We start from the raw sequence: 22,650 nt of genomic DNA, 5'->3' as shown, positions 1-22,650 counted from the left end.
CGAAAGTTCAAGTGGGCAAGGTGTGTAATTGCTCTATTTCAACGCCGGTGCATGCGATAGAAGGTGTTGCCTTTTACAACTAGAAAGGATTGAGGGGTAAAAAAATCTACGGAACAAGGTACAAGGACCTAAAATGCAAAAGTACAAAAGTACAAGGGGGCGATGCCACACTTTGCTATCAAAATTTCAACGGGGTAGAATCTTTATAGGAGTAAAATAAAAAAAAAATAGAAGCACCAATTTCGGGAGCCCCTTAATTCAAATCAATTATTTCGTAGCCCGTATATTTACTCCTTTCATCATAAAGGCCCGCTTTTCTTTTCATGGCGGGGGCTTTTCTCAAAAGCCCAAAATTTTTTTTTTCAACCCGCGAGACCCAACCTTGTTTAAATTACACAATTGCCCCTGCCATCCCCTCCATTGACCGTCCTCCCACGTGTCAGCCTCTGATTGAAGGTCCAACAAATACGCCTACCTTTCTCCGAGCGACGCATATCCTCCCCCTCGAGCTTCGGACCCGAACCAACCCGGTACGTACTCCGGAGCTCCGCTTCGGATCCGAACCTGAGTTTTTGTTCCTCAATGGTGAGTTCGTTGAAAATTTCGCACTGAGTCGATCACTTTATCTCTCTCTCTCTCTCTCTCTCTGCCTGTCTGAGCTTTGAGCTCTCTCACCTGCCGCTCTTCTCCGCTCGCTTCGATTCAAACCACTGAGAATTCACATCTCCGCCGCATCGAAGGATCGATCCCGAGCTGCAATGGAGGCCTCCCTTCGCCACTGTGAGTCCGCCTTCCTCCATTTCTCCAACCCTAATTTTTTCACTCGGCTCCCTCTTTATCTGTCCGTTCGTGCTACCCGCTCGAGGTTTTAGGGTTGCCGAGGGTTAGTTTCAGCTAAAAACGTCGTTTTGCTTGTCTCACCGAGACTCCTGCGGTGTAATTGTGCCAAGGCGTTCCCGATCTCGTGCGTTTGGTGCTGTGAATGCGAGGTTTTTGAGAATGTTTCAGTCTTTCTTTCCTGAGGTGTTTTCGTTTTCGTTTGTCACTGAAAACTGCCACAGTATGCCTCTGATCGGCTTATTTCAGTGGAACTCTACCTTGCCTGCCTATTGAACAAATGTGTGTGTGAAGGAATAAGCTTTTCAATTAGTGCTTCGCTCTTTGCCTATCTGATTGGAACAGCCTTCAACTTAGATGCCTGCTTGTTCGTGCAGAGGCATAACTAGGCAGTTCTGATGGGGTTTTGAGATGGTGTTCAGGTTCATGTTAGCTAATAGGTAATACCAGAGTACTGTGAAAGGTTCATGTTCTTTTCTTTGTCATGTTAGGTGGTTGTGAAGCCTCTGAATCAGTAAAAAATATTTGTGTTCAGTTAGAGGAGCACATGTTATAACAATGCAGCTTCTAGCTTTCAAAGCGTGATTCTTGAGCGTCGCCTCCAATTTAGAGTGTATGCTTAGTTGCATTTTAGTTATCAGTATTTGACGCTCCTTCTTTTAGATACGGACTCTCTGAAAATCTTCCTGACAATGAGACTTTTGCAAGTACTTGTGTTTGATGATGAGTGTTTGGAGTATAATGTCTAGAAGAAAGTAGCCAACAACTTGGAAATAGATTAGACCGAGATTTAGGGGAAGAGGTTATGTTATACTTCATCAAAAAGGGAGGGATAAAAAAATGTGGTTTAAATTACGTATAGTAATTATTACTGCAATGTTACCCTCAAGCAACTGGCTGGCTGTGGGGGAAAATTTCTCGCTAGGGGGTGGGCCACTATGTGACTGCATTTCACGGTAATGACTCTCTGAGGAATTATGTTCTAGAATTTGCCAAGGTATTATCTTTGTTGCTTCCACGGGAGAGGGTCTTGTAGTAAAGAAGCCTCTAGTCAGTGACGAGCATGCTGGAAGGATGGCTGGGGTGAGAGCTAAGGACGAACGAGTGAGAGCTATTAGTGCATGATTGAAGTTCACGAGGAATTTTTTGGTGATTTGGTTCCTCCAGTGATCATTCTTGAGCATTTTATTGTTAAATGCTTCTAATGGGAGGAGGTCAAGGGCAATGAAGTAGGAGAACTGCAGAAAAATTGGAAAATCCATATTCACTGTCTATATTACTATTCTTGAAGCCGGAGCTTCATTGAAAATTACCTTACTTATAGATATGTCTTAACATGAAAAGATGTGCTGCTTCATTCTCCTCTAATGGTGTGCGGAGTAAGATTATGGTACTGAATGATGTGATGAGCCTTTAAATATGAAGAACAAGTGTTTCCAGATTTTCGTAGATACGGACAGAAGAAGATCATGAAGTTAAGAGGAGGCCGAGGAGGAACTAGGAAAAGAAAAGAAAGAGATAGTAGCCAATAATTCTAAAAGGTAAAGCAGTGAAACCACAGGTAAGGGAGTCAAGTGGTAATTATTGGTTTAGGGGAAAAGATGAAAGGAGATTGTTGCACTGCAGACTGGGCATGTTGGTTTGGAAAATTTGGGTTCTTTCAGATTGTTGATACCCCTTCAATGACACCACAGTCTGTTCAAGTTCTGGCCTCAATAGCTTGGTGGTTTTGTTTTGTTGATGTCACCTCAATAGTTATTACATCATTTCTTTAAGTGGAGTACTTTTCACCAAGGAAAGGAAAAGTGAATAGTTTGGATGCTACAGATTCTTGCTCAAAAATATTAAAAACGTGGAAAATATGGTCCCCCCCCCCTTTTGATTTCATCAGAGTACGAATTCGCTAAAAACTGGTTGTGGTTTTGCTTATATATGATGCAATGGAATCCTATTTATTCTCCTCTCGATATACATGCTGTTGTTTGTCCGTTACATGTATTCATATGCTGGGCTGCTTCATTGCAGGATGAGGTTTCTATGCTTGGGACATGGTTATTGGTATTATACTCCATTAAGAGAAAGGAATTGGTGTCCTTGAATGACTGTAGGGTTGTAGTGAAACTATGATAATGTGGAGGGATCAGATTTCAGTCTGATCTGTTCTAGGTAGTTCTTCATCAATTGCAATCTTTTTGGTGAAAATCTATTGGATCCTCTATGCCTGGCAACGGAGTTGGAGACAGGGTTCACAATTCCTTTGACCAGGAGAACTTATCCCAGGGTCAGCATCACTTTAAGGCTGTTGACAAGAACTGGCCAGGGTTAAGTAACAATATTTGGGTTGGAAGCCAGACTCAGAATGGGTTTCCTTTAATTTCCAACTTAAAGAATTACAGTGTGCCCCAATCAGGTAGTACTTCCTTTTTAAAAAAAATATATTATTCTAATATTAAAATGTGGTTGCTCCATGACTTGGAAAAAAAGAAAAGAAAAGAAAAGAAAAGAAATCAATAAAAATTGGATCTGCTTATGCTTCTTTCACTTGATTTTCTCCTCAGAAGGACCTTATTAACATGTGCCCTTACTTGGATTGCTGAGTTTCTCTACTTATCTTCCCTACTGACCTCACTACTCTTTCTTCTCTGCAGCAAATATTGAAAGTGGACATGGAATTCCATCTTACCAAGCAGTCAATGGCTTGAACTCTGCACAACCAAATTTAAGGTCTGAGGTTGCTGGAAGTCAGTTTCAGAACCAGCAGACGGCATTGAATGGCTTTATGCAAGGGCATGCGGCTGCAAGGCAATATGAAGCAAACTTCTTGGGCATGGATGTTGATTCTTATCAGAATAATGTAACATCTAAGGGTTTATCTATTCTTGAGTCCCACCACGGAAATGGGCCTGATTTTCAAAAGAAAGACTTTGGAAGGTTTCCAAATGTTCAACCTCCTGTAAGTGTTAATGCTTTTGGAGGTCAGGAGCAAATGGGTGGTCAGCATCCTGCTCTGCTGCAATCATTGCAGAGGCAGCAGTCTGGGATTGGTGACATGCAGCTCCTGCAGCAGCAAATGATACTTAGGCAACTGCAAGATACTCAAAGACAGCAGCTTCAGCAACAAGGAATTTGGCAGCAAAACGCCCCCATTAATTTACTTTCAACCCTGGCAAATCAGTCAGCTGCTAACCATTCACCGGCACTCCTTAATGGCATTCCTGTGCATGATTCATCTAATAAATCGTGGCCTGAACTCTTTGCAAATAATCCCAACAGGCAGCAGCTCAGTTCTTCTGCAGTTATGCAGGGATCGTCAAGTGGATTTGAGCTTTCCTCAGAACAAAACCAAGCATTGCGCACAATGGGTTTGGTTCATCAACAGTGTGATCAGTCTCTTTATGGGGTCCCTGTCCCTGTCTCCAGGGACAATCTGAGTCAAACATCCCAGATTCAGAGTGAGAACCCTGCAGGGGAGCAGATATCTTCCTTTGGAAATGCCTTCTCAAGGAATCAACATGCTGCACCATCGGATCATGACACCAAGGATGGACCTTTGGTTTCAAGGCAGGTTGGTTCTGCTGCTGCTTATAATTCTACGGGTGGATTTGAGTCAAGTAATTTGCGGCAAGTGCTTTCCTCACAAAGAAATGTATCTGTGCAGGAATTTCCAGGGAAACGAGAGTTGACTGGTTTGTCTGCCACAGCACAAGAGAAATCGCAGAATGTGGCCACTCTAGATCCTGCTGAGGAAAAGATTTTATTTGGTTCAGATGACAATTTGTGGGAGGCTTTTGGTGGAGAAATGAATGTAGGCCTTGGAGGTTTAAATATGTCAGAAGGTAGTGGTTCATTTGGAGGGATTCCTTCCCTGCAAAGTGGGAGTTGGAGTGCTCTTATGCAGTCTGCACTAGCAGAAACTTCTAGTGTGGAAACAGGGCAACAGGAAGAGTGGAGTGGTCTGAGTTTTCGATCTACTGAACCTCCAACCGGTCACCAGCAGCCTTCAACCTTTAATAGTGGTGGCAAACAGGAACGACAAGCAATTTGGGATGAAAGCAACATGAGGGCCAACTCTGGCTTTGTGGGTGCTCCAAGCCATCAATTGGAGCATAAAGCTTCACATGAGAGGAGCGAGAATTTTCGATCTGATTCTTCTCCTAGATATATGCAGGATTTTTCGGAAGGAAATAAACGCTTGGAGCCGAGTATGCTATCGAAGTCTTCTACTGACGGCATTCGGGTTGGAGGAAAGGTTGATAATTCTTCAAACGCCGACAAAAGGCAGTATAGTTCAGGTACATGGACCCATCAACAGAGCATGTCTTCTTTTGATGCACGTGCCCAGTTGGATGACAGAGCTAATGGCTGGAATAGGATTGACTCTAGGGTGCCTAGTGAGGGTGCTACTCTGAAGACCCATAGTAGCGACATGGGACTACAACCTTCTCAGAGCGGCAGTCACAATAGACAGGCACATGAGATTCATGGATCTACTGCTGGAAGAACCGACTCATTTCATGGTCTTGGAGGCACAATGCTACACAGGCAAGATTCTTCAAGTAATGCTGCAGTAAATTCAAGCAACTCAAGAGGCTTTCAGGAAAGTACCCAGTGGCTTCAGAACAATCAAAGTTTTAATTTATGGAGGCAAGTTGATTCTTCAGCAAACTCTAGAGGAAAAGGTCACCACTCGGATAAGGGCTCTAAGATGTTGGAGTCCCCAGGCAACGGTGACGTGCATGAGCGGCAGAATTCCAATAAGAGGGAGAACTCAAGTGGTAGTTTCCCATCAAATGTATCTCGCCATGCCTCACCTGGTCTTGTACAAGAAAATGCCTGTACAGATGGCAGTTATTCTCATAGTTTGCATGGTAGCAAGGAAAATTCATCTGGTCGAGCTGTGCAAAGACCTGCTGGATTTCCAAAGTTTCAATACCATCCGATGGGTGATCTTGATGTTGATGTGGATAGTTCCCGTGGAGCTAAGGGTGGTGCTTCTCCACAGGTTTCGATCCAGCAAGTCTTTAATAAGTTTTCTCCAGTTGGTGGATCTGGTGGTAGCCACTCTACGAACAGAAGTGCTCAACCAAGGTAGCTATATATAGTTGATTATTCACCATTACTATTTACACCGTGATATCATTTGGGTTTTTCTTTCATACAACTATTTACATTAATTTTTGTCACTTTGCTATTTAGATATTGGGGATAAAAATTATGGAGTTCACTTTTTCCTCGGAATTATTCACTACTCGGCATCTTTTTGTGTATATACTTCTAATTACCTTTTCCTTTCCCTTTCTCGTGAGCACCATACCGCGCTTGAGTAAACGTATATCTTTTCTAATTTCTACCAATTTTTGTAGTCAAAATATGCTTGAGCTTCTTCACAAGCTGGATCAATCAAAGGAACGTGAAGCTGCATCTCACTTTAGCTCCTCTGATCGAAATGATGCTCATGAAGCCGAAACTTCTGATGGATCTGTTGGTCAACTTCAGCGGAACCAGTCTCCTGTTTCTCAGGGTTTCGGACTTCAACTGGGCCCTCCATCCCAACGGTTACAAAATCCAGATCGTGCTTTTATTTCTCAGAGCTCTTCACAGACTCCAAGTTCTCGCATTTCGTCTGGTAGATCAGAAGTGGGTCATATGCCATTGGCTTCTACTCCCTCAAATCGGTCCTTGTCTTCTTGGAAGGAAACATATGAAGGGGAAAACACAAATCATATTTCTGGTGCATCAGAACAGATCAATGATAAATCATCCATGGGTTTTATTTCTGGATTTCCTTTCTCAAGAAGTCACCTTCAAAATCAGCGCGATGCTGGAAGAGCTTTGCCTGGTCAGTCGATCAATCCAGCACTGCATAGGCTAGCTTCCCATTCAAAAGTGATTGAGAACTCCTCTGAGGGAATTTTACCGAGTCAATCTGCTCTCCCTTCAGTTCCTGAGAATTCTGTCAATACTTCCAGAGGTAGCAATGCTTCTATTGCAGAAGGAGCCCAAACTGGAATCCGGGCTCATACTGGGCATCTACCACAGCACTCCCTGGAGTCGGAGGCTGCGTCTATGTCCCGACCTTCTCTTGTTCCCAGTGTTCCTCAACAGAGTGTCTTTTCAGGAGGTCTATCAACCACCCTTCCTGGAAGTACTGTTTCTGGTTTATTGAAGCCTCCAGTTCCAGCAAATGACAATGATGTGCAGAAGGGAGTAGGTGGTGTGGCGGAACTCAGTGCCAGTGTAAGTTTCAAGCCACCAGAATCATCACGGACTGCCGAAGCGGCCCAAAGTACATTGCAGGGGAAAGTTTCTTCAGTAAATCATGTTTCTGATGCGTCTCTTACCCACACTGTTCAGAATAGTATTCCACATCAGAACTACTCCCTGCTACATCAAATGCAGGCTATGAAGAATGCGGAGGTGGATCCTAGTGATCGGAATTCGAAAAGATTCATGGGTCCTGAGAGTGGTATCGATTCTCAGACAGCTCCTTTGGGAGGGAACCAACTATCCCATGTTCACAGTGCTGCGGCTGGTGATGCGTCAACACTACATCCCTCTCTTCCAGGGGGAGAGACAAAAACATTTAACCTTTCGGGGAAACAAGGTGATAATTGGGATGCTAGTCCAGCTTCTCTGCACCTGGATGCAATAAGAAATAGCGGTATATCACATTCCTCTAGCAATTATGAGGCTTTTCTTAGACGTGAGCACTCTCAGGCTCCAACATGGGTTGGTCAGCCTGGAACATTGAGGAATGGTCAGGTCTTACAAGTTCTTGATGCTCAGAGGATGGCTGCTATAAAGCATATGGAACAGGCCCAGCTCGTTCAGAAGCCTGCTGATAGCTTACGGGTTCATGAACCAGCAAACCAGTTTCAAGCTGACTCTGATGCCAGTCCTCCTGTTACAACTGGCTATAGGTGGTTACCAACGTCAGCAAGAACCGAGAACATTTCTTCCCAACAATCAGTACCTCCAGAAGTTACTGATCAGAGTCTGCTCAGGAAACAGAAGAAGCGCAAAATTCCTGCACCTGAAGTTCAGGCATGGCATAAGGAAGTGATGACCAGTGCTAGACTTCACAGTGCCAGGTGGCGTGGCACTTCCTTTCTAATTTTCCTGAGTTCTCTGAAAATTTGATTTCTCACTCTCTCTCTCTCTCTCTCTCTCTCTCTCTCTCTCTCTCTTGTTGAGTGTGATCGCCTTCACCTTGTTAATTTTCTCAATCCTATCAGTCACTGCTGGATTAACGATATATTGTTAACATGTAAGTCTTTACTGTTTGCAGTACTACGGAAATTGAATGGGCTCGAGCTGCTAATCGACTGGTTCAGAAGGTTAGCCTTCAGCCTGCCATCCAAATCATCTTATATTAATCTTGTTGATCTTTTAGTTATTCATTTGTTTCGGGTGACAGATGGAGGATGAGACTGAAACAAATGAAGATGGACTGCCATCATTACGACCTAGAAAGAGGCTTATCTTGACTACACAATTGATGCAGCAACTGCTTCGGCCTCCCCCAGCACCTTTTCTTGCTGGAGACGCCAGGTCGCACTATGAGAACGTGACTTATTGTGTTAGCAAGTTAGCTTTGGGGGATGCATGCCAAGCAATCCATTACTCCAGCCATGATCCTTCCATGCCTAACAGCTCCGAGAAAGTGTGAGTGTTGCTTTTAAGTGGTTTATTTTTTGATGGGCATGATGAGAATTATTGAATACTTCTGATTCAGCCAGGTTATCGTTTGCTTACTAATCTTTTTCCTTCTTTATATATAATATCTTAGCTTGCAAGAGAAGCCGAAAGTTTCGAAGAAAAGTGATAATGAAGACATTGCAAAAGCCATGGAAGACCTTCTTGGCAGAACAAAGAAGTTTGAGAACGAATTGTTGAGGTAGCTACTATTTCCTTGTAATCATGTCGGAATACAAGAGTGTCAGAGCCGTATCTCTGACTTATATGTATTATATCTTGAGTTAAGGTTTTTCTTAGCAGTTCTATGTTTCTTATAAGTTTACTAAGCTTTTTAGGTAGTTCTCATTTATGATCGTGTGCCGACATATTTTTCTCCTTTTTCTGATGCAGACTGGATCAGAGATCTTCAATGGTCGACTTGAGAGTGGAGTTGCAGGACATTGAGAGGTTCTCCATCATCAATCGATTTGCCAAGTTCCATGGGCGGAGCCAGTCTGATGGGAGTGGGGCCCCATCTTCTGATCCGATGGCTTATGCTTCGAGACCCGTGCCCCAGAGATATGTGATTGCGCTTCCAATGCCGAGGAATCCCCCTGACAGAGTACAATGCCTCTCTCTTTGACCATCACTGAATAAATTCTTCCCTGCCTTTTCTTTGTTCGGTCAAAATGTCTCTTCATCCCCTTCCATTCTTCCGACAACATTCGTGGGCACTTTTAACCAATGTGAAGCCTCAAGATACAACTGAACCTCAACAAAAGGGATTCGGGTGAATATGCTCAGAGGTTGATGGGTAATCTTATTCTTAGTTTTTAGGCTATGGATCACACACTCGAGAAGTACGAAGTTGGTCTCTGTATATTTTTCATTCATTAAGGTAGGGAAGGGGAATGGCCCCCCAGCATCAGTTCTTTTCCTCATCAAATGGGATAGGGCAGAAGGCATGATTCAGGTTTGCACAGCTCCGAGTTTCGGGTAATGTATTCTGATTTTTGTCAAAAAATTATTCTTTTCTTTTGGCATTTCGATTCGGGAATCCTGCCATAGCCAAAGGGAATTGGAAAGAATGGTTTCATAATCTTATTGTCCACCAATGATGTTATTTTGCACTTCAGGTAATTATATAGACTCAGATGCTGCTTTTGTTCTCTTACTCTCCTTCCCTTTTGCCTCCGTCAACTTGTCCATGGATCCGTCATGGACTGGCATGTTGATGGTTCAGAATGCTTCTGTTCTCAATTTTCATTTCGGTGGAACAGTTATCCGAGATCGATTAACACCTTTCATTTGGACATATCCCAAGCGGTTTAACTAAATTCACCGGAGCCATGTTGAACAATTGCTATAAGATATTGTTTATATAGTAAAGGGAGCAAATTAAAGCAAAATAGTATTATATCAAGCGTTCATAAATGTAGTGGCCAAAATAAGTAGGAAAAGAAAGCCATATTAATTGCTATACGGTATTAAGATAAATAAAAAAGTAAAAAAGAATAGTAATAATAATAATAATAACACAAGTGGACCTTTCGATGGGTTCACGGCAGTCTCATCTGCCTGCAATGGCCAAAAGATTGGACGGGCAAGTGCTGGCTCAATCCTCCATCAGTTAACGCCTTCGATGCTCTATTCACTGAAAACTTTGATGGGCAAGTGCTGTTGAGAGACGCTTGTTCTTCGACTGGAAACATTTCGACCACACTGTTTACCAACTGTATGAGAAGTGATGAACTCTTCTAAGAAAAGTTGAAATGAATTTCCTCCCCCACAATGGCGAATATCTCATGGACCCTGTAAATAATTATGCGATGAGTACCATGAGATCTTCAGAAATAAAACACGAAGTCCTCCGTACCTAAAGAAACCCATCAATTGGCTGATCTGAATCAATATTTTCCTATATTCACACATCTCACCTGTGTGTATCTATATTCACTTCGGCAAGCCAAGCCGTTAAATAAACCTACAATTCACCGGACAAATACAATCGTCCATCAATAAGATGAAATACCATATTTAACGGAATCTTACGCTGTGAAAGTGCAATTCCATGATTAGACATCTCATCTACTCTGTGTAGCGGAAACCAATACTCATTACCTGAACAGTCTCCTGACTAGCCTGGGAGCTACGTTTTACCGGAGGCATATCACATTTGCCACCCTTCAACCTTGGAGGCAGTGGATCGTGGGTTTCTGCAGAATAAAGACCGCACAGAGCCAAATCATTGAATTCTCCTGAATATAGCGCGTTGGACCAGTTCAGATGGTCAAGTTGAGGTGCTTCACATCCCGTAGAAAGTAACTCCAATACAATCAGTCTCTTCAAAATTACGAGAGATGAAGGAGATTAAAATTATATTCAAATTATGAATTGAATGCAGCACGAAAATGGAGGAGCTTACCTTCAAACATAGTTCCGATTTGAACATCTCCACAAGCTCTTCCGCCAGCTTCTCTGGGATCATTCAGTATTACAACAACCAAACAGACGTTTCAGTAATTTCCAAAGCAATGCAGGTTCTTAAGCAGATGTTACAGAGGCGACAACTTTAGCAAAACAGATTCTTTGGAAGTCCATGGAAGTAAAAAGATATTTCACAAGTCATACGCTACGATCCAAATATCAATGCAAGAACAAGTCCATCACAGAGAACCTTCATTAGCACTACCAAAACAGCTGAATTTACCAAAGTAAGGAATTGACCAAAACGTGAAGACTGGTATTCCACCGCCGTCTCCAGTATCACTCTTTTCTTCGGAAATAGTAGAAAACTTAACAAGCGGACTACTGGTTCCGCCCTTAAGATAACATCTCATCGATCTCATCGCAGTAATCATATTAACCACCGCAGCCACCTACAAAGGGATATAAGAAAACAAGGCAGTAAATGAATCTAACCAAATCATTAGCAAATTTCACCCATTTCTCAAGAAGTTTTACTTTTTTCACAACGTTCACCCTCCTAAATATATGATTCGAACCGTACCAAACAAACGGAAGGGGAATCAAGACTGAAAACTGAAAAAGCTGTAATTCCATGAGAAACTAAAAAAGTGTTGCATACCATATCCCGATAAGACGATACGAGTTTACTCCCATGAAGTTCCTGAAACATCAAGAAGTAACGCAACCGAGAATTAAGGCGAGAAAGAATAGATAGATTCTCAGAGACATGGAAATAGTTTGCAGCAATAATTTAAGACAATGCTTGCTTGCAGCATTGACTTCTGCTGAAAGCACCGAAAACAACCATGATGATGCCTCTAGTTCAAACCGAAACCGAGCCATTTGCTCGTGGAAGTCGAAGTCGTCTACGGATTCATCAAGCTTCAGAAATTAAGGCAGTTGCTGATACACCTCATTTGCATTTTCAGTGAAGAACTTAGAACCTACCTGCTGCTTGAACAGCTTTTGACAAGCCTTCTTCCGAATGTCCGGCATGTCCTCCAGAACACCCAGCTCCATTGACGGCATGTACCTGCTCGCAGTCAAATTAGGAGAACGTTGAACCAACATGGAGGAGTTGAAAGAGAAGAAGAATTGGCATATACCGTTGAGAGAGAGATGCATTGACTAGAGAAGTGGCCTGAGACCTCCCGCTGGAAGAAGACAACGTCCATTGCTGCCTGCATGAGGCCAATTTCGACCACTGGTTTCTCAGGTTGCGCTGAGCCGACGGCCTCCACAGCCTCGCCACCGACGGCGGCAGTGGAGTGGAGCTCGAGCTCGAGCTCGGACTCTCAGCTCCAGAAGGATTCGGATAAGAAACAGAAGAAGGAGGAGGAGAAGCTGCTTCTTCGTCGGTTTTCCTCTCTGAGGCTGAGGCTTCCGTCACCTCCGCCATTGAATCGCCGGTGTCGGAGCGGACGGAGGCCGGCGTTTATGATGACAAGCCCGACGCGGCGACTTCGGACGTGCTAGTGGACCGGGTTTATTTGAAAAACACCTAGATGGGCCGGGTTGGTCCGTTTCATTATGGACCGGGCTCGCATGCAAAATGGGCAGCTCGGCCCAAAAAGGTTTCAAATAGAAATTAAAAGAGAGAGAAAAAAAAACAAAGGTTTTTGCATTTTCCAACGTTTGGGATCAATTTCAAGCATATTTCAACATTGATATTTTTTCCTACCAAAAGAAAACATTGATTTGTTTTCTTGTGCTTTTAGTTATTTGGTAATATGGGAATACAATTTTCTCTAGATTCTTTTTACCTACTTGTCCATGTTCAAGTGACTTAAATTTGCATAAATATAAAAAATGTAATACTATTAATTGTTTTTTAAAATAGAATAGATTATTCAAGGTCATGCCCCATATATAGAGCTTTTAGGTGGAGTATATAACAAAGTTAGCAGTGATTTTAGATCTCAATGCCGACATCGATAAGAGGATTTGATGATTGGTTTTGAGACACGGCTCTTCAAATAGCATAATCCGAGATAAGGATAAAAGAAGTAAATATGAAGAAAAAAAAAATTCTCCAATGGTCTTTACAATAACAAAGATTACAAAACTATCCTACATTATTATGGCAATCTTCTTTTTTCTTTTTTCTTTTTTTTTTTATGGCTAGCCAAGAAATAAAACCGTGCCTGGGAATCATTGGAGAGGACCAAAGAAATCTATGCCACTTCTTCTCTTCACCCTTTACCCGGACAAATCCCAAGCACTGGCCACAGTAAAAATACCTTTTGGATGGGCTGAGAGGGTGCCAGTTATCAAATCAGAACCAGATGTTTTCTCCATTACCAATGATGACTTTTAGCAATTGGATAAGCCTTATCTCAAAGTTCTAACAGCTTTCTCCAAGCATAAGAAGAGTGATATTGTATCCTGAGATCCCAGAAGTTCCGATCTTTTATAATATAGGCCTTAATCCAAGCTACCCACAATAAGCCTGCACCACTAACCAATAGCCAATACATTTCTGTCTTGTTTGGGTTTAACTTCAAACCAGACATGAAGAACAGCTTGAACAGAGCTGAGCTCTCCTTTAGTAAATATCAAGAAGTCATCAGCAAAACCCAAGTGTGTTAGATTAACCTTAGAGCACAGAGGATGATAGGCTGCTCTTCCACTTTTAGCTGCTGCATTAAAAGAATTGAGTTGTGTTGAGAGAGAGCACTCCATGACAACTACAAAAAGATAAGCTTCTGTACACGAGACAATAAGTATAAAAGCTCCAATTTAGTGAATCAAAGGCCTTCGTGATATTAGCCTTAATAGCACATTTAGGCTTATTCCCTTTTCTTTTATAATCTTTGACCAATTCATGAGCAAGCTGAATGTTATCATCAATGTCTCTACCTTTTAACAAAAGAACACTGTACAGGAGAGAGAAAATCAGGGAGAAATACCTTGAGCCTATCAGCTATAATCTTGGTAATACACTTGTAGATGACATTGCAGCAAGATATTTGCCTGAAATCCGTCAATCTTCTTGGATTTTGGACCTTTGGAGCCAAAGAAACACTTGTGCTGAAATTTTATACATTGTTTACCCAAAAAATGGAAATTAATTAAAAATAATATAAATAAATAAATAAATATGATAAAATACGCTCCACTCCCTTGAGATTAATCTCAATGACACTCCAACCCAATCTTGATCAAAATAGACACTCCGCTCCGTTTTTAATAGTAAAATTGATAATCCACCCCATTGTCTATATTGACCTTATTAAAAAATATTCTTTTGGTCCTTAATTTTTAGCTTATTTTTCAATTTTGTCCTAATTCATATTATTTTTTAATATTTTTTCAACGTGATATAGTTAGTCCAAGTTCAGTCATATTGTTTAAATCATCCATAAATCTCTTGAGATGCAAATTTTTTGTGGATGGAAAAAGTTTGAAAATGAGAAAATATATATAAAAAGAAGAAAAATAATACTCATAATTAGTCTGTTCGAGATCATCAATAATCATTATGGTCTTCGATTACCTATGGTGGAGTACTCGCGATTCAAGGGATGGCTAGCGATTCCGATTCCATGGCATGAATCGGGAAGGTAGAATCGTGGCTGAATCGCGATTCCAATTGCAGAATCACCGATTCCTACGATTCTGATTTTAACTCAATGTCGTATGCCCCCCTTTCTCTCTATTCATCTCTCTCATTGTGCAACAATATTGCTCATTGGTTCTCTTATTTTATGAAAGTTTGAAACTTGTCACCCGTAGATGATAGGGATCGGGAAAGTTTATGGAACTGCTTCGAATTGTGTTCCGGCCAATTCTTGATTGCCGTCTAGTTTGAGATGATTTAGGCTGGAATTTTTTTCGACTTTTTTAGGTGCAAAGAAAGATGATTCAAGAAGGGATGAACCAATAAGAAGTTAGGGAAGAATAGCCTACAGGCATGACCACGGTACTATATCAATTTTCATTGGAGGTTGTTATAGTAGGAGCGCTCTCTCGTGAAAACTTAATACCATTTGATTTCAATGAACGAAGTAAGAAACAACAAGATTTATCATTTGATGTTTACTTCTACTATTTCTGATATGGGATTTGGTATATATATGTGTTGTTTTTTCATTACATGTAGAATCTTACTATTCGCGATTCAATTCTACGATTTACAATTTCACGACCCTCGACCAATTCTAGGTAGAATCGCAATTCTGACAACCTTGCCCAGAACCGGACACCCTTATTATAAACCATGAAAATAGTCATCCGTAACTTTATGGGAGTATTGATGGCATTTACTGCAAAATATGATTATTCAGTATGGGTATGATCTCTCAGTGTCAAATATAGTAATTTTGAATATCGATCTCAAAGAGTAGATGTTTGGTCGTCAGTCACCCTTGCTTTATATTTATGACGAATGAACACCCTTACTTTAAATCGTTGAGAGTTCTGATGTTTGTTAACGACTTATTCTCTTCTCTTTTTTTTATTTCAAAATATTCTTTAAAAACAATACACATTAATAAGTTTATCGAAAATTCTAATAATATAACCAAATTAAATAAACCGTGTAGTGTTGAAGATCAAAATAATTTAAAAGAACAAAGATAGGATGAAAATGAAAAGAAAATAAATGTCAAATGGTTAAAATAAATTTATCTTATTAAGTCAACAATGTCAATATGACGGATTATCTATTTTGGTTAAGAATGAGTTGAAGTATTATTGCGCAAAAGCTCGGGGAGTGTGTTTTACCCAAAATAAATAAGGAATTTTTACCTATATATCCCATGGTTTCACTTTTTTTCAAATATATTATATGCTTTTAAAATTATTAAAAATATCTTATGGTATACATTTTGTTCCAAATTTATTCCAACATTATATTTTCCGTCAACATCTGACATGGCACGTTTGAAAATTAACAGCGCCTACGTTGTCATGCTTTTATGTTTTTGACCAATCCTAAACTTAATTCATATTTTTCAACTAACTTCAATGGTATCCCATGATTTTTTTTTTCAAATCTATCTCGAGAAAATATTCAAAATGGCAAGTATGGCCCCATTAACATTTCACCTAGGCGCCATTGATTTTCAAAAGTGTCATGTCAGCATGGGCGTTAGATATCGATGGAAAATATAACGCCGCGATATATTTAAAATAAAACGTAAATCATAGATAATTTTAATAATTTTAAAAGTATACGGTATATTTGAAAAAAAAGAGGTAAAATAATGGATATATGGGTAAAAACCCAATAAATAAAATAAAAATCTGATAGTAGAAGGGAGCCGCAGGCCCGTTTTGTTCCTGCCGCGAGCTCAACAGCGTCCATTCACAGGAGTCTTCGTTTCACTCATCAGCTCAGACGCAGAGGCGAGGCAGCGAGCAATCGATCGACAGAGAGAGATGGGAGGTGAAGAGAAGAGGCACCAGATGATGCAGAATCTCTTCGGTGATCAATCCGAGGAGGAGGAAGAAGAAGTTGATTCCGAGCACGAATCCAATCCTCAGCCCACGCAGTACCTCTCGGTAATCACCCCATCCTCTTTCATCCCTTCCATGTTTGCTCTTTCCTCAGTGTGATCAGGGATCATCGATTGATAGAATCGGAGAGTTGTGGACCTTAGGGATTGCAGTCGGAGCTCCGTTTTGTTGCTGCTCGAGGGTCGTTTTGTTGATATCATGATTTCTCTCTAGGGTTTCTGGATTTATCACGTGGCGTTTAGTTCATGTTCTATGTGGTCGGATAGAGTTGCGCACTGGGAGATTCACGATCGTGTTTGCCCGGAACCACTACGATTTATCAACCCGTACCATATGTGTATTTACATGACTTGTTTGTCGAAAACCAAGCTGGAATATGCTCTGTAAGTTGGTTACATTATTGATTATTCTTTTTCTTTCCTCCCTGATGGGAACGCCGCAGGATGAAGCGGAAGGTGGGTTCGAGCCTGAAGGCGAGGGTGAAGATGAAGTTGAAGGCGAAGGCGAAGTTGATGTTGACATTGAAGGACAAGGAGAGGCTGAAGTGGAGACCGATGTGGACTTTCGTGGGGTTGAGCCTGATCCTGTGGAGAGCGAAGGTGAACGGGATCAAAGCTCCCAGGAAGTAGATATCGGCGACCCGAGAGAGGAAAGTGAGAGGAGGGATACAGACAGTGATGAAAGGGGAGATTATGATCCTAAGGTAGCAACAAGTATGGGAAGGGGTGTGATTGAAAGCGGCTCGGAGAGATCAGAGGATCAGCGCTACCATGATGATGAAGATGAAGAAGTTGATCAGACCAGAAGCCCTAGGTAACTCCTCTCTTCCATCCCTTATATCTCTTAATTTGTAAATTGCCATGATCCTATTAAGAAACCTTCTTGTGGTCCAAATAGGATATGTAGCCACATGATTTGGGGCTGAGTGTACATATATTGAATCATGTGCTTCAACTATCACTTGTGGACAGAGTTTTGTCACTGTACTCATTAGCCCCTTTTATTTAATTTACCCGGTACAAATGGTTTTGGGTCATGACATTTGTATTTCTCATGAACAATCTGATACTTCTGCTTTTGGGATAGGCCAGCATGGGATCCTTGGACTAATGATTGGATATCGCATTGGTTTCTTGCATGTGTATTGTATAAGAGTGTCCATTGACTTACCTTTTCGAAATGGATTTAACAGTAAGTCACCTGACGAGGGAAAGGATGACAATCAGCTTGCAAACTCAGCTCCTGAGATTCGTGATGTTTTTGGTGATTCCGATGAAGAAGACGCTGCAGAATATATTGTCCCAAATGATATTGAGCCGGAATCAAATGTGAGTGTTGCACACATTCATTTCTCATCAATCTCTACGTTTTGCTGGTTTTTATAGCACGCTCTATCTTTTCAAATTATGTCATCTAATTAATTGTAAAGTATTTTCCATATTTTAGAGATCTCCAATGGAAGAGGATGAGGGCTACGGGAAGGACCTTCCTGAAGATGTGATAGCTGATGAGGATGCTATGTATGAGTCAGAAGAGGAGCGTATTGATATTAAACAAAAAGAGAAGCCCGTGGGTCCTCCATTGGTGCTAGAAGTTCCATTGCGCCCACCACCAGCTCGTTCAGAAAAAGTATGTTTTCTTTGTATCTGCTGGCTAAACTATTCACTGATGATATGCGTATATGTTTTCTGTTCTGCGTCACTTCTTCATCGCATGCCTGAAGAATCTATTTGATGTGATAAAAATCAGAGCTAGCTTGCTTGAGGCATATGTGTTTGTCTAACTGCAAGCATGGTTTCATCCTTCATAAGCTAATGTCCAACTCTTCTTCTTGCAGATGTATATGATCAAAGTATCAAATATTATGGGTGTGGATCCAAAACCATTTGATCCGAAGACATATGTAGAAGAGGATACATTTGTCACAGATGAATCCGGATCTAAAAAACGTATTCGCTTGGAAAATAATATAGTGAGGTGGAGAAGTGTCAGAAATCCAAATGGCACTACAACTGTAAGTATTACTTTCAGTATTTCCCCACCGCATAAAAGTTTGTTACTTTCATATGTAAATGCCATCGACCAGAGACAATTTAGGTTGCATGGCGTGCTCCAAATTAGATGCATGGTGGTAGATCTTTCTGCAAATTCTACAATACACTATAGATACTTTTATGAAGATGTTATGCTTCAAGTTTATTACATGGCAGCCCAACAAATCCAATCGAAAGATATCTTTACATCTGCTTAGCTTCAGGAACTGGGGAGAAATCTTTAATTTGCCTAGTCTGCTGCACATTTTTAATTTTGTCCGTTAAATTGTGATAAAAATAAATAAATAAATAAAAGCATAAGACATACTTTAGTGAAAGATTAGATGCAATAATTGATGGCAGTCAGTGGAGAGATGGACAGACAGCTTGTAATCCAATATGAGAATGATTAGCGTGACAGATTTTGTCCTTAGTCTGCAAACAGCCATTTACTGGTTAAGATTTACTTGGAGTGGTGTATGCCACTTGAAGCTTTAGCTGATGTGCTTAAATTGAACTCTCTTCTCCATGCCTTTTTACGGCCAACTCTTCTCCATGCTTAGGAATAGCGAGAATCTACCCTGGATATGAACTTGAGAGTTTTGAATCTGGAGTTAGCTGTAAATCGATTTCTCATTCACTGCATTGACTGTCTCGATATCACATCTGGATGGACCCACTCTGATCTTTGACTCTGCTATTGAGATGGAAATGTAGCATGTAGTTAGCCCGGTTGGAGGATGGCCCTTCAGCTCCATGAATTGCTAGCACAGAGAGTCAATGATGCCTTTCTAAGGAAGCATCTAGCATAAAAATGATGGGAGTGATGATATTGGTTACTGTAGAAAGACGGATCTTTGATTAGGCAATACGTGAGACATAATTGAGGGTTTTCCTGTTGTGAATTATTATCGGTGAATATTACCTGCAGAAATCTGTTCCTTTCAAATTTTTTATTTCTGACGAGAAATTTCCATTATCTTTTTCTAGTCTAAATGCTAACACTGGTAACTGTAGCTTATATAAGTTGTAATTCATACAGAACCATGGAACTTCACTTTGATGTATATTGCAATGTGCCTGTTATTTTCTTGGCAGCGTGAAAGCAATGCACGTTTTGTGAGATGGTCAGATGGCAGCTTACAGTTGTTAATCGGGAATGAAGTTCTTGATATATCAGTGCAAGATGCTCAGCATGACCAGGCACACCTCTTTCTTAGGCATGGAAAGGTATAAGTTCAACAATTTTTTTGTGATGGAAAATGCGGAAGATATTCTTAACTCCTCGCTGAAATCAAGGCTGATAGTCTTATATAAAAATTGACCTTTAAGGTGGAGGAGCTATTCCTTTTCGGTGTTGCTTCTCCCATGTATATTATGCAGTGGCAGTATGAGTGATTCTCAAACAGTCCCATATTACTCAATTCTGCTCTGCTTCTCTTGTTGCTTGATCCATAGTATAGCGGCCAATATTATAAAACATACCTTCTACTTTTGGGTGATGAAAATTTTGTGGAGTATTGCCACCATTAATTTTTTTTTGCCCCCCATGGAAGTTTAGCCTCAAATTAATTTAGAACTTCTATATGCTGCCATGCCTGCAGGGTATCCTTCAATCCCAAGGAAGAATTCTAAGGAAGATGAGGTTTATGCCATCATCATTGACGTCAAACTCACATCGTTTGTTGACAGCTCTTGTTGATTCACGTCACAAAAAGGTTTATAAGGTCAAAAACTGCATTACAGACATTGACCCGGAGAAGGAGAAGGAAGAGAGAGAAAAGGTATTTACTTTTGAGTGCAAATGATAACTTGTGACCAAAAGTTGAGTGGTAAAGTCTTATGGTCCTTTTGTTCTACAGGCTGCTAATCAGACAATTAGAGCAAATGTGCTTCTTAATCGGAAGAGGGAAAAGGTAAATAGAAAGTACACTCCTGCTGTAGAACGGAGGCGCCAGCTTTCGCCCGGCTTCTTGGAGGATGCTCTTGAAGAGGTATGGGCTTAGCGACTCCATTTCTTGACCTTTCACATTGACATGCTGTACATCGGTATGAAGGATGTATGACATCACACCTTGATCAGTCTATAAAAGCTCCATAACTAAAGGAAAAATGTGCCTATACTTATTTGTTTCCTAGTATATACAAGCTCTAAATTATCACAGTTCCCTTTAAACATATGTCAAAAATATTTGTCAGTCTATATTCCAAGGCATCTTGCTTAGGTTCAAACGTTTTCTTTTGTCAGGAAGAGGAAACAGATTATTACGATTCTCGCCGACCTCGACGCCGCTTTGACGAAGATCTGGAAATGGAAGCTCGGGCAGAGAAACGCATCATGAATGCTAAGAAGGTATTTTTGTCTCTGCATGCAAATTTTCATTTACTAGTGGATACATAGTAGGTGTTCGGTAACATGATACTCTTTCCACATGTGCAGGCGCAAAGGGAAATTCCTCGCAAGTCTTCTGCACCTCCTGCTAAATCTTCTAGGCGTCCAGTGGAATTTTCGGAAAGCGAACGAGAAGAGTCTGAATACGAGAGTTATGGCGAGGAAGAGGAGAGGTCTCCCATACGCAGAAGGGTTGAGGAGCTAGAACATGAGTATGAAGAAGATGAAGAGGAAGAAGCAGAAGAACACGATGATGAAGAGGAGGCAGATGGTCATGTTGCGTCAGAAGAGGATGAGGTATGTCACTTGAGATTTCGTTCTATTCTAAGAAAATTCATCGGCTCTTGATTAACCTTTTGAAGAAGATTGCTGTTAGCACACAGCATTTACACCTTATCCAAAATCTAGTGGGGTCCAGTTGAGCCGATTCTAGCTCAGCCAAGCTGAGAAATCAATGCGAGACTCAAGTTTGACTTGACATGTCTTGCAACTTTCTAGCTTGAAGTTATAACCGACAAGACCAGGCTCGATTTCAAACTCTGCTTGATTTTCATCTGATGATGTCAAATGATGGTACGACTGAAGCTCGAAGTATGGCTCCCCTTAATCAGCCTTGTGAGCCTCTCGAGCCAAGTATCTCTGAGCTTTGCTAAAATGGGGGAGCTCCAGTGGAGCTTGAAGAAATTTATCCTGATTTTGAGTAACTGTCTAGTCGGGCCTCAGTGGCTATGCTCGCTTGGACCTCCTTTTCTCATTAATCAAATAAGAATGACCGATTATATTGACTAATTATCATGGTATCACATCACATAATCACCTGTGGAACTTGGGCAGGAGCCGAAGCAAAGAGGTAGAGAGTACAGTGGCCACAAGCGCAAGGGGATCGAGTCGGATGAGGAATCGCCCCCAAGAAAGGCTCCGACGGCCCATCGTCGAATGGCCATGATGTATGACTCCGACGAGGAGTAGATCAGTTCATCAGTAATGGGCTAAATGTTTCTTTCCATGGAAAAAGGAAGGATTGGCTGCTTATTGCCATGCCTCCATTCTTGGCATAAATTAGAAGAAAACAAGAGGGGGGGAATGGAATGGAATGGAATTTTTTAGAAGGATGATGAATACTTACGAAAGGCCTCTTCAATATATTATTATGTATCTATGAACATGGAAGCTTCGATTTTTATTTTCAGAAATGAAAAGTTTCGTGATTGGTAAGAAATAGAAGTTGTCAAAAGGGTTCGCTGCGCTTGCTCTTTCTAAGCTTAAATAAAAAGGTTTCATATATATGAAACTGTTAACTTTTTCTTCAATATAACCTTAAAATATTACACAGAACTACGTCCTTCCTTTTAATAACGTGTATATATGTGCGTGTGTAATCTTTCATTATCGATGCTACCATTCGGTAAAAATAGACAGTAGCTGAAAGTTTAACTGCAATTCAAGGGAGCTTTATATTCTATATTTATTAGAATCAAATTTGTATCGTTTTTATGTATTTCTGTATAAATCTTCACATTAATAGATATATATATCTATGTAATAATTTAATATAAAATTGCAGCTCTCTTATATAGTAAGAAAATTTTAATATTCTTTTATCAAGAAATATTTATCCACCGAAAAATTATATTCATAATATTTTCTTATTTAATCTAGAATATATAAATTATATCCAACGAAATATATATATATATATATATATTATATACGATATATATAGATGCCGTTTGATAGGAAATTTTTTTTTATGTTTAATTATTAAGGAAATAATTTTGTGTG

The 22,650-nt window shown here is 40.6% G+C and overlaps 3 protein-coding genes across 5 annotated transcripts; 2 read left to right on the top strand and 1 right to left on the bottom strand.

Moving 5' to 3' along the window:
• The first annotated feature begins 613 nt into the window (after positions 1–613).
• Positions 614–9,688, top strand: LOC116189292. 3 transcript variants are annotated; one of them, XM_031518892.1, is made up of 9 exons: positions 614–780; positions 2,863–3,247; positions 3,486–4,402; positions 4,496–5,925; positions 6,201–7,928; positions 8,126–8,174; positions 8,255–8,502; positions 8,627–8,734; positions 8,926–9,688. In XM_031518892.1, the coding sequence occupies exons 2-9, from the start codon at positions 3,055–3,057 to the stop codon at positions 9,155–9,157; spliced, it is 4,905 nt and encodes a 1,634-aa protein (XP_031374752.1). In that variant the 5' UTR covers positions 614–780; positions 2,863–3,054; the 3' UTR covers positions 9,158–9,688. The 3 variants fall into 3 exon arrangements, with proteins under 3 accessions (XP_031374752.1, XP_031374751.1, XP_031374753.1); XM_031518891.1 differs by having other exon boundaries at positions 3,486–5,925; XM_031518893.1 differs by lacking the exon at positions 2,863–3,247 and having other exon boundaries at positions 3,486–5,925.
• Positions 9,689–9,905: 217 nt separating this feature from the next.
• On the bottom strand, positions 9,906–12,432 carry LOC116189293. The gene is made up of 8 exons (XM_031518894.1): positions 12,090–12,432; positions 11,932–12,016; positions 11,603–11,644; positions 11,225–11,393; positions 10,940–10,992; positions 10,636–10,857; positions 10,452–10,498; positions 9,906–10,326 (listed from the first exon to the last, which is right to left on the bottom strand). Exons 1-8 carry the CDS (start codon positions 12,380–12,382, stop codon positions 10,272–10,274), a joined length of 966 nt encoding a protein of 321 aa, XP_031374754.1. The 5' UTR covers positions 12,383–12,432; the 3' UTR covers positions 9,906–10,271.
• A 3,803-nt stretch (positions 12,433–16,235) lies between these two features.
• Positions 16,236–22,102, top strand: LOC116188352 (protein LEO1 homolog). Its single transcript, XM_031517645.1, has 11 exons — positions 16,236–16,488; positions 16,886–17,256; positions 17,636–17,771; positions 17,890–18,072; positions 18,281–18,457; positions 19,575–19,706; positions 20,081–20,260; positions 20,339–20,470; positions 20,725–20,829; positions 20,917–21,165; positions 21,703–22,102. The coding sequence occupies exons 1-11, from the start codon at positions 16,366–16,368 to the stop codon at positions 21,835–21,837; spliced, it is 1,923 nt and encodes a 640-aa protein (XP_031373505.1). The 5' UTR covers positions 16,236–16,365; the 3' UTR covers positions 21,838–22,102.
• The last annotated feature ends 548 nt before the right edge of the window (positions 22,103–22,650 follow it).

The sequence above is a fragment of the Punica granatum genome, chromosome 8 (assembly GCF_007655135.1).
Source record: "Punica granatum isolate Tunisia-2019 chromosome 8, ASM765513v2, whole genome shotgun sequence".
Taxonomy (NCBI): domain Eukaryota; kingdom Viridiplantae; phylum Streptophyta; class Magnoliopsida; order Myrtales; family Lythraceae; genus Punica; species Punica granatum.
The sequence above is the reverse complement of the archived record's forward strand: the minus strand, read 5'-3'. Positions and strand labels throughout refer to the sequence as shown.